Raw genomic sequence first — 12,108 nt, forward strand, 5'->3', positions numbered from 1 at the left:
TCAATGCAGGGGGCAGAGAGCTGCCAAAAGGCAGGAATGGCTCCTCAGGAGGAGATCTCCTTGAGAGTAAGGCTTGGGGCTAATTGGCCACTCCACTAGCCTATTTAAGGAATGACGATGACTGAGGCAATTTGCAGAAAACAACTTCGTTCATATTCCTTCGCATATTGAGTCCAGAAACGTCTGATCGGCTTTTGCTTCTCTCTTGTCATTTTTCCTGCAAATTGCTTCTGGGCATTTTGCCAGCCACAGTAAGCTTATGGTTATCTGAAAGACTGTGCCTCAGAATTGAGTTATTATTCCTTGGACTCTTATCGGCTGTTAATGAAGTTAAATTAACAGCCCTTGTTCAGAAAAGACTGATTTAAATTGTACTTGTGTTTGAACAACTACTAAGAAAGCTCATTAGTAGTTCTTAATTAGTAAACTAAGGTTTGTACAGACTTTGTGTGTGCTGCGTTCTTTGTGGTCCATAGCTGGGGCAGAACAGATGGTGCCTGCTTCCAATATACTGCCGTGCAGTTTCTACCCTTTAAGGAGGGCACTCAGGGATTCAACCAGAATTCATGGTGAGACAGTCAGGGATTAGCGGGCTCTAATGAGCACCACGAAATCCCAGGCTGACGAAATCCCGGGCTGCAGAGGGGTCTTCAGACCGGATCTGTCCTGTAGGGACAGAGAAGAAAGAGAGGCACCTCAGAAGACCAAGAGGAACAGGCAAGTTCCTCAGAGGTCAGAGGAAATTCTCTCTGACTCTGCAGTGGGGGGCAGCCGCCATTATGACCATCAGTAAACTGAGGCAACCTGATTAAGCAGGAACGGAGAATTGAATGGAATATTACTGCTGGGTGAGTGATACTTAACTCATAGGCAGAAAGGGAAAAAAAAGAGAGGATTTTAAAAATAATTGAAAATGTCCTGGCATCTTAATAGTGGCTAATAGGCGTGGGAAAGGATGGAAGAAGAAGAGTAAGGCAGAAGTTACAAAGTAACAAAGCCTAACTAGAAATTTCTTTGTTTTGGACTTAAGATACCTGGATAACTTTTTTTTAAAAAAAAGAAAAACCAAGAACCTGAAATGATTCTTTTTTAATTTGGAAACCTAAATTGGAGTTAAAAAAACAACAACAAAGAAAAGCCTGAATAGAAAGGACTGCTTAATGAAACGTGGAATTTGGACTTTATAAATTTGGACTGAATTTTAAATCGACTTGGTGTAAGTAAAAATTGTTAAAATGGACTGCAACCAAAATGGATGCCTTTTGAGCTCGTCAATTGTAAATGTGGATTGTAGAGAGCCATCTTCAGGAGAGGGAAAAATCATTATAGCACTGAACTTTTTAGAAAGAGCAAAATGGTGCAGGAACTGAAGGAAATGATTACAACAAAATACCTATCATTGAAAATGGAAATAAGGGAAATTACTACAATGTTTCATGGAAAACTGAAACTTGATGACCAAAAAATGGATTCAAGATATATTCAAGCTGACAAAGAAATAACTAACGAGAAGCAAGGAAAAGAGACTGAAAATAAAGAAGAAGACAAAGATAAGAAGATTGATTGTGGAAAATTAAATGATTATTACATTGGGTTTAGCAATGGAGAAAATGGGGGAAAAACTTAAATGATTACACTGGGGTTATCAGTGAGAAAATAAGAAAAAGGGATGAAACATAATGGGAAAGATACAGCAAAATAGAAGAGTTTATGATTTTAAAAAATAAAATGATTACACTGGGATTAGGGAAAAGAGAGATCAGGATTTTAAAATACTAAAAAGAAGAAGAGGTAAGAAAAAAAAAGTAAAATATAAAGATAGAAAAGGAGAAAGAAATGCAAGGAGAAAATGGGGTAAAGAAAATGAATAAAAGATGAAATTGTACTTTTAATGAAGTGATTTTAAAACAATATGGGTCTATGAATAATTGGAATATTCTTAATTAATGAAGGGGATTGTAATAAATGAAATAGCCTTAATTATATATTGGACTATGAATTAATTAGATATATTTAACTGGTCTTTATAAAAATGATATTAAAATGTTACAAAAATGTTGAAGCCTATTAGTTGAAACAGTTGACAAAAAAAATTATTTTAGATTGGAATTAAAGAATTTAAGAAAATAATTCGGAATGGTAATATGTTATGAATTTAAGAAAATAACTGGGAATTGTATTATGCTTTATAAATGTAAATATAGAGGTATTGGAGTAAGATTGATACTTAATTGATTTGTATTAAATATGTTTAATTGTTGAAATTTATTATTTGGAATAGTTGACAAAAGAATCATTGGTGATAGGAATAAGAGAACTTAAGGTAATAATCGGGGATGGTACCATGTTATATGAATCTAAATTTAGGGGTTTAAATTTTAAGGAGGGAAAAACATAAATTATAGTAGGATAAGTTAAGTTGAAGGGTAATATTGGTTTCTTAGAACTAGGGAGAATAAATGATATGAGAAAATTTATATATAAAATTGTGTTAAAATGGTGTTAAAGATGAACAAAAAGCTGTATAAATCTAGAACCTGTTCAGAAAAGATGCATTCTATGTTTGTTTGTGGGTTTTTTAAAAAAACTTCATTAAAAAAAAAAGGCGGGTGCTCTGCCCCTATTTTAAATTTCTCTGCTAGAAAAAAAGGAGGGAAATGAAATAGCTGTGTTGGGACTTGAGCAGTCAGCCTTCGAAGTAAAAAAGGAAAGGGAAAAAAATATCAGTGCAGGTACTACATAGTGAAATTGAGTGCTCATAGAAGTTGGTGCTTGTGACTGCATTACTCCTTTTCTGGAGTTCCCCCTTGGTCTTCACTTAATAATGACAACTGTGACTGCCAGAACTGCCATTACTAGGTGAGGTAGTCACATGATGTCTCATCACTTGACCACATCAATTAGAATGGGCAATTCTGGTCTCAGTTGCCATTAGAAATCAAGAACTACCCATAGACTCAACCAACTACATGGTTCATGCCAAGGGAAGCAGCTGGTTGTTCTCATTGGGTGATGTGTCCCGTGGATGACAGCTCCTCCACATCTTCCTCAGAGGCCTTGACAGAGTATGAGAGCAATCCTAACATCTAGTAGTGTTGAACCTGAACTGCTGGCAGAACATGCCTTGATTGGGGATAGCTCTCAGGACAATGAGGGAGAGGCGGAGGAGCTACCAGCCTTGGTAGATCCTAGAGTACACAGAGAGTTGGAGATCTGCCAGATTGATAGGGAAAAGTGCAGCCCTCTTAATGGGCTGCACCGGGAGGGGATATTTATCATGGCAGGCACAGTGAGGCGTAGCTGGAAGCAACAAGTGTGGGTCATGGCCAGATGCTTGTTTGTATTTCCAGAACTCTGCATCTTGTGGATTTAATTCAATTACGGAAAGCGTTTATGTTCGTGTTTGGAGCAGCCAGTTATCGGCTGTTAATGAAGTTAAATTAACAGCCCTTGTTCAGAAAAGACTGATTTAAACTGTACTTGTGTTTGAACAACTACTAAGAAAGCTCATTAGTAGTCCTTAATTAGTAAACTAAGGTTTGTACAGACTTTGTGTGTGGACTAATTGGCCATTGCCTGGAAGGTTAGTCTGGAGCTTGTTCATGGCTGGCTTCACTGAAAATGACCCTCTGAACTCCTGGCTTGGAATAGTCCTTTGACATCTACTTGCAAGCCCTGAAACTCAGACAACTGGACTTGTTGACAAATGTCAGTGGAGGCCCCTAATCTCAGAGGGGATTTTGGGCTGTTTGTTTTTGGAACCTACCCAGGCAAAACCTTTATTTCCAAGGCTGCTTTTGGTTGGCTGTAAGTTTGTTTTGCTTTTAGTTATCTACTTGGTCATGAGCCAATTACTGTGCTAAGTTAGCAGCTGGAGGTTAGCTGAAAACTTGAAATTGAAATGTTGAGGGAACAGACTGAATAAAGCTCTCGACACCAACCCTGATGTGTGGGTGAGTCGGGGCAGCACACATTGTGAGGAGGGGAAGGGGAAAAATATCTGAGTAGGTACTAGATAGTGAAATGGAATACTCATAGGAGTTGGTTGTTGGAACTGTATTACTTCTTTTCTGGAGTTCTCTTTTATGTTATTTATTTATTTATTTTATTTTATTAAATTTCTATACCGCCCTTCTCCCGAAGGACTCAGGGCGGTGAACAGCCACAAGATAGAACACATAAATACAAAAATTTAAAATAGATTAAAAAAACGAATTAAATAATTTGGCTGAATTTAAAATATCCCATAATTTAAAACAAATTAAAATTTACATTTAAAAGGGGAAAAGATTTAGGCCAGGCCAGCTTGATGAAATAAAAAAGTCTTAAGCGCACGATGAAAGGTGCGCAGATCCGGGATCCTCCATATCTCCGGGGGGAGCTCGTTTCAGATCGTAAGTGCCCCCACAGAGAAGGCTCTCCCCTTAGGGGCCGCCAGTCAACATAGTTTGGCCAACGGGACCTGGAGGAGCCCCTCTCTATGGGAGTGTACTGGCCGGTGGGAGGCTATTGGTGGTAGCAGGCGGTCCCGTAGATAACCAGGTCCTAAGCCATGGAGTACTTTAAAGGTGATAACCAGAACCTTGAAGCGCACTCGGAAGACCACCGGGAGCCAGTGCAGCTCGCACAGGAGAGGTGTTACATGGGAACTCCACATTGCTCCCATAACCACCTGCGCGGCCGCACTCTGCGCCAGTTGGAGCCGCCGAGTGCACCTCAAGAGGAGCCCCATGTAGAGAGCGTTACAATAGTCCAGACGAGAGGTGACGAGGGCATGAGTGACTGTGTGTAGGGAGTCCCGATCTAGAAAGGGACGCAACTGGCGGATCAGGCGAACCTGATGAAAAATCCTCCTGGTCATGGCCGTCAAGTGCTCTTCTAAAGACAGCCGTGAATCCAGGAGGACGGCCAAGTTGCGAGCCCTTTCCGTGGGGGCCAATGATTTGCCCCCAATAGTCAGCGATGGTGCCAGCTGACTATATCGGGACCTCGTAAACCACAGCCACTCAGTCTTGGATGGGTTGAGCCTGAGCCTGTTCCTCCCCATCCAGATCCGCAAGGCCTCCAGGCACCGGGACATCACTTCAAGGGCATCGTTTGGGTGGCCTGGGGTGGAGATGTACAGCTGGGTGTAATCAGCGTACTGATGGTACTTCACTCTGAAACCACGGATGATCTCGCCCAGCGGCTTTACATGAATGTTGAACAAAAGGGGCAAGAGGACCGATCCCTGCAGCACCCCACATATGAGGGGCCTCGGGGTCGACCTCTGCCCCCCTGTTAACACAGACTGCGACCGGTCAGAGAGAAAGGAGGAGAACCACCGTAGAACGGTGCCTCCCACCCCCAACTCTTTCAACCGGTGCAGCATGATACCATGGTCGATGGTATCAAAAGCCGCTGAGAGATATAACAGGACCAGGACAGAGGAGCAACCCTTGTCCCGAGCCCTCCAGAGATCATCAACCAACACGACCAATGCCGTTTCCGTGCTGTACCCAGGCCTGAAACCCGACTGGAATGGATCTAGATACGAAGTTTCATCCAGGTACTGGGGAAGCTGTCATGCAACCACACTCTCAACAACCTTCGCAACAAAGTGAAGGTTGGAGACTGGACAATAATTAGCCAATACTGCCAGGTCCAGGGAAGGCTTCTTGAGGAGAGGCCTCACCACCGCCTCCTTCAAGGCGGCGGGGAAAGCACCCTCACCCAATGAAGCATTTATAATCCCCTGGAGCCAGTCTCGTGTCACCTCCTGGGAAGCCAGCACTAACCAGGAGGGACACGGGTTCAACAAACATGTGGTCACGTTCAATCTACCCAGAATCCTGTCCACGTCATCTGGGATCACAGGATCAAACTCATCCCAGATAACATTCTCAAGACCTGCACAAGTCCCTCCCCCTGAGACTACCCAGTCGGAGTCCAGACCTTCCTGAATCTGAGTGATTTTGTCATGCAGATATTGAACAAAATCCTCGGCTTTTCCCTCCAAGGGGTCCTCCCGCGCTTCCTGATGGAGCAGGGAGCGGGTCATCCTAAACAGGGCGGCTGGGCGATTATCTGATGACGCAATAAGAGCAGCAAAATTGGTACATTTTGCTCCTTTTATCGCCACTAGGTAATTCTTAATATGAGATCTTACCAGTGTCTGGTCCGATTCAGAAAGACTAGCCCTCCAACTACTCTCTAGGCATCTTTTCCAGTGCTTTATCTCCCTCAGCTCCTTGGTGAACCAAGGAGCCAGGTGAGATCAGTCAGAGGCCACAAAGGCATGACTCGATCCAGAGCTCCAGCGGCCGCCCTATCCCAGGCGGCCACTAGGTCTCCAGTCGAGGCGTGTGCAAGATCCTCGGGGATTGGCCCAAGCTCCATCTGGAACCTATCAGGTTCCATCAGGCGCCTGGGGCGGTACCATCTTACTGGTTCCACCTCCCTGCGGTGGGGTAGCGGTTCGAAGATCAAGGCGAAGGAGAGAGTGATCCGACCATGACAAGGGCTCAATGACTATGTCCCCTATCTCAAGATCACTCAACCACTGTCCAGAGACAAAAACCAGGTCCAGTGTGTTTCTCCCCATGTGCGTAGGGCCATGAATTAGCTGGGTCAGGTCCATGGCCATCATAGAAGCCATGAACTCCCGAGCCACCTCAGATGCCTCACCCACGGACGGTAGGTTAAAGTCCCCCATGACCATAAGTCTGGGGGTATCAACCGCCACCGCGGCGATAACATTGAGTAGCTCAGGCAGGGCTGCAGCCACGTGGCAGGAAGCCAGGTACGTGATCAGCAAACCCATCTGAACCCCATGGCCTCACTTCACAAGGAGGGACTCACAGCCGGCCGTCTGAGGAACAGTGGTCTCCCTCGGCCTAAGGCCTTCTCTAATAATAACCGCTACTCCCCCTCCCCTCCCCTGTGGCCTCAGCTTATGGAATGCATGGAAGCCTGGTGGGCACATTTCTACCAGTGGGACCCCTCCCTCCGGGCCCAGGTCTCCGTAATACCCGCCAAGTCCGCTCCCCCCTCCTGAACAAGATCACAAATGAGGGGGGCTTTATTTACTACAGACCTGGTGTTGCACAACATCAGTCGGAGGCCCAGGCCCTGAGGGTCTGTGCAACCTGGAAAACGAGTAGAGCTTTGGGGGCCGGAGTGCCCTACCACTTGAAGACAGCAGGTGCGTGCTCCCTTAACATGATATGGCCCCCTGCTCCCGCCATATCTACCCCTCCCACTCACAGTACCAATGGTGGAAACACAGTCTGGACAAGCTTGACACCCCCATTACCCCCGGATCCCCCCCACCTCCTGCCACACACCCTGGCCTGGCCCTCCCCTCCCCTAGGTGGGTTATCCCCCAAACCCACAACACTATTCCTATCCAACCCCCCTCCCCCCTCCCCAGACCCCTTAAAAGTTTAGACAGAGACAATTTTAAAAAATCCCGCAGCCCCCTCTTTGTGGCATGCCACCTCTCGGGGTTCCAAAGCCTGTCATCGAGGTAGGCCCTTGATAGAGTGGAAGGCCAAGCCTGCAAGAGGGGGGAGTCTCGCAGACCAAGAAGCTCCGCTGCTGAGTACATCTTAACCAAACGGGTAAGCAAGACCATATCCTAAGGGTTAATAAAAAAGGACCAGGGGAGAAGACAAAGAAATGGGGGATCTCAAAAACATATTTACAGGACCAAGTCCACTGTCCCCTCACAACAGGGGACAAAGTCCAGAACCAAGACGACCACAATCCAAGGGAGGCAATAGATCCTACCACCCTCTCACGGTGGTTAGGTCAGCTGGTCAGCCCCCTCTTGTGGTGAGATGACAGCGATGAACCAATGCAGACAGACAGTGTCCGGGGTCAGGTCCCAAAACCACCCTCTCACGGCGGTTGGTCCGATGGTCAAATCCCCTCCGCTGACAAAGTGTATATATGTAAGATCATCCCGGTTCAGCCCCCAGGGGCCCCGACATCCAGGCCACCCTCTCACGGTGATCAAACTGATGTCCAGCCCCCTCAGCTGACGGGATGCAGCAATGTACCATCCTCTGTTTCAGATGGAATAGCCCTATCCACAGTCACGGGGGTTTAGATAGTATAGGCATAGCCAGGTGAATCCCATGGGCTAACAGCTGGTGCAAATGGGCCCGGTCTTAAAGGGGAACACTGGAGGAGAGAGAAATGGGGCAAAAAGTGAGGCAGTTGTCTCAAGCCCCCAGCCCTAACACAACCACAATTTGAAGTCTCCTAGACCTGGGAAAAGATATCACACCAGGTCCTAGCCCCAACCCTGGTTGCAGATCTCCCACTCTTGTTGTTTCATTTCGTTGCCCCCCCCCCCGTCTCCACCAACTCCAAATCCAAGGGGGGGTCGCCAGCGCCTTGTTGTTTCGTTGCCCCCCAGCTCCAACTCCACGGTGGGGGTCACCAGGGCCCTCAGACCACCAAGTAGACCGTAGCCATCGCCCTCGCTGCCGCAGCCACTGCACCATCATCGCCAGCACCAAACAAGCCTGGCGGCGTCCCAGAGATTTTCGGGAGTGCCCGACACATCTTACAACTTTTCGGGCAGTTAAACTCCCCGGGTTTAGAATCTTGCCGCGCGATGCCGTTCCAACTCCCAGGCGGCCTCCGGCTGTGAAAAACGCCACCGCCACCAGCTGAGCTGCCCGCCGCTCCCGACATCGCTCTTCCGCTCTTCCTCTCTGCTCAGTCACGGAGGGAGAGAAAACCCTCTCCGTATTGGCAGGGAGCTCCCCTAACTGGTCCTGGGGTCTTGGGTCTCCAAAACGACCCCCTAAAGACCCAAAAGATAGGTCGGCACCCCGTCCTCAGATCGCGATCCCAGCGGGGGCCGCCATCTTGGACATGCACAATTGACTCCTCACTTAATGATGGCAACTGTGACTGTGAGAATTTCCACTACCACCCATGTTTCCTTAAAAATAAGACTCGGTCTTATATGAATTTTTGTTTCAAAAGACGCATTAGGGCTTATCTTCCAGTTACATCTTAATTTCAGGGTAATACAGTACTAAATAGGTTCGTCATGGTTGATGATTTTAAGTGAGGCTTATTTTTGGAATAGGGCTTATAGCAGCATCCTGAAAAATCATGCTAGGGCTTATTTTCTGGTTGGGTCTTATTTTCTCAGAAACAGAATACGTGCTGTAGCCATATGATGACTCATTGTACAGCCACATCAATTGAAATAGGCAATTGTCATCTCAGTTGCCATTAGAAACTAAGAACTACCCATTAAGTCAACTGTTTGCACTTCCTGCCTTCCAGAAAAGAAGTGCTGAATCCTTGTCTTCATAATCAAGCTATGCAGTGGTGAAATCCATTTTTTTTTTACTACCGGTTCTGTGGGCATGGCTTGGTGGGTGTGGCTTGGTGGGTGTGGCAGGGGAAGGATACGGCAAAATCTCCATTCTCAGCCCACCCCAGGGGAAGGATACTGCTAAATCCCCATTCCCTCCCCACTCCTGGGGGAAGGATATTGCAAAGTCTCCATTCCCACCCCATTCTGGGGCCAGCCAGAGGTGGCATTTGCCGGTTCTCTGAACTGCTCAAAATTTCCACTACCGGTTCTCCAGAAGATCCCAAATACTTGGCTTTCTTCAAGTATGAACAATGACCTTATCTAAAAAATCTAGTACGGTAGAAACATGTTCCAAAAGAAGATTCATGGAGATATAATGCTTTGCTTTGTTTATTGATAAATCCGTGAAAGACATTTAATACAGCAACAGAGCAGAACTAGAGGGAAGAACAGAAAGTTTTGGTGGGGATCCTAATGAGCAGGGCATGAAGATGGTGAGATATTATTAATAAATGTTTCTTAGTCTTCTACATTTTAAGATTTCAACATCTTCCGAAGTGTCTCAGCCGAAGTTTTCTTCCACTGCGACTGAAGAGAAAGAGGGAAGGAAACAGGGATAAAAACTAAATTAAAAATCTAGAGAGATACATCCACTATAGTGGCTCACCCAGCCATAGGTCTGTAATAGTCAACAATATTACTTGGCATTTTCTGAAAGTGACAATTTGCCTATCCTTCCCTCTCCCCCTAAAATTAGTAACATAGTCTCCTTGGAACCACCATGCAACTGATCTGTGGCAGAAAATGGTTTTTGAGTGAATACTTGAGGATAGGTTTGCACACTTCTTTTTTGAAGCCTAGAAATCCAGGGCTACCGATCCAAATGCTTTCTTCTAAAGTTGAAACATGTACTTACAGATAAGCCTCGCAGAAATCCCACTCGTTGGCATAAGTCCTGCCATCAGAGCCACAATGGAGTCGATAAACCGCGGGTCGGACATACGCCCCACAATAATTCTATGGGTAAAAGCAAATGACATATTTCATAGAGCTGCCCTGTCCTTTTTAAGGGCACAGTTCTGATGATAATTTGGATAAACTTAGCCAAAATGATTATGAATGTCTATCCTGCCAGCTTTTAATTCTTTCTTCTGCAAAGTTCCTTCCTGTTCCAGGTGGTACTCCTTCTTGTAATATATTACATTATCAATGCTGGAAAATGGATTTGGGATTTTTAGGAATTATAATTTACAGTTGTTATATTTCTGTTTAGATCTGCATAGTTTGCAACACCTGCCTCACTATTAAGGCTCCGTATGCACGTAAGATACACTGAAAGAAACAGCTTTGTAACAGTAACTTAAAACATTGTTTAGTTTTTATTGTTTACATTTTGCACTGCAAATGTTTTTAATTGTTGGCTGATGGAGGAAGTTGAGAGGAAACTGCCTGAAAAATCATTCTTATTGTATCTGAGCTTACAATATTTTGGCCACAAAGATGATAGTAATGGGGAGGGACAGGTATGGGGTTATTATGCATCCACACGTCTGAGTCCTATCCAAGGATTTCATTTAATAACTAAAATTTAATAACTAAAACTACTCACCGCTGTATTGATTCTTCCTGCAGCAATATCTGGGGGGGAAAACCATGCCAAATGTGAACATCTGAAATAATTCCATGTTATCTCCTTTTTTTTTTTTTTTTTAATAATAGGTGCATTTCAATTTGTGCTGTCCTGGCTCCCTCCCTCCCTTCCATTAAAATCCTTGACTTGCTGAAATAAAAAGAAAACATTAACACAAAATCCAGTGAAAACGAACCATTACAGGTGATGGGGATATCAATAGGCAGTTGAAAACTGTTGATTTCTACCGGAATTCTACTTATGTACCTGAAATGTACCTGTACTTTATTCCAACTATTGGGAATGCTGCATCAGACCTTTTAGAAACTATGAGTCACAACTGGAAAACCCCTGGTTAGCGGGTCTTCCAGTGAAATAGCCAATTCTGCACCAAGAGCCTCCAATTTTTATTTGCTTCTTGGGCAGATCCTCTGAGCCAGAATTATTTCCCACTGAGCCAGCCTTGAGGATATCTATGGACTATTGTCTGCTTTTTCCTGGAGATGAGGGTATCCTCAAATCTATCAGAAAAGGAAAAGTTGGAGTAGTAAACAGAACTTACCAGAGTACAATGAGAAGAGGAGCAGAGTGAGTAGCAGAAAGCTTCCTGGCTTCATGATTCCTCACTGAACTTGACTGAAATAGGACTCTTTGGAGCAGTTGATGCTGAAGGAGAGGCCTCTAATCTTTCTCCTGCCCTTCCTGACTACTTTGGTGATGAAATTTCTTCCTTCTGGATGCAATTGGATGTGGAATTGGCTGTTGCTGAAGTGGGTGGCAAGCTTGCCAGTTGGTAAACTTCCTTTTACACAATTAACCCAGTATTCAAGAAACATTTCTCTCCTGATTAAAATATTTAGATAGATAGCAATAGCAATAGCACTTAGACTTTACAGTGCTTTACAGCCCTCTCTAAGCAGTTTACAGAGTCAGCATATTACCCCCAACAATTTGGGTTGACCTCAGAAGGATAGAAGGCTGAGCCAACCTTGAGCCTGATGAAATTTGAATTGCCAAATTGCAGTCAGCCGGCAGTCAGCAGAAGTAGGCTGCAGTACTGCACTCTAACCACTGCACCACCATGGCTCATAGATAGATGATAGATAGATAGATAGATAGATAGATAGATAGATAGATAGATAGATAGATAGAT

General features: G+C 45.0%; 1 protein-coding gene across 1 annotated transcript; it reads right to left on the reverse strand.

The window, feature by feature from the left end:
• Positions 1-9,698: 9,698 nt before the first annotated feature.
• On the reverse strand, positions 9,699-11,658 carry LOC148115491 (ovomucoid-like). Its single transcript, XM_087885077.1, has 4 exons — positions 11,518-11,658; positions 10,935-10,963; positions 10,242-10,342; positions 9,699-9,913 (listed from the first exon to the last, which is right to left on the reverse strand). The coding sequence occupies exons 1-4, from the start codon at positions 11,570-11,572 to the stop codon at positions 9,868-9,870; spliced, it is 231 nt and encodes a 76-aa protein (XP_087741203.1). The 5' UTR covers positions 11,573-11,658; the 3' UTR covers positions 9,699-9,867.
• Positions 11,659-12,108: the final 450 nt, after the last annotated feature.

This window comes from Pantherophis guttatus, chromosome 2 (assembly GCF_059756535.1).
Source record: "Pantherophis guttatus breed Tessera chromosome 2, ASM5975653v1, whole genome shotgun sequence".
NCBI classification, from domain to species: Eukaryota; Metazoa; Chordata; class Lepidosauria; order Squamata; family Colubridae; genus Pantherophis; species Pantherophis guttatus.

Coding starts and splice junctions, on each gene's coding strand:
- LOC148115491 (XM_087885077.1), bottom strand. CDS start 11,572: ATGAAGCCAGGAAGCTTTCTGCTACTCACTCTGCTCCTCTTCTCATTG. Junction 10,964..11,517: donor CCTCTTCTCATTGTACTCTG/GTAAGTTCTGTT, acceptor TTTCCCCCCCAG/ATATTGCTGCAGGAAGAATC. Junction 10,343..10,934: donor CAGGAAGAATCAATACAGCG/GTGAGTAGTTTT, acceptor TTTTACCCATAG/AATTATTGTGGGGCGTATGT.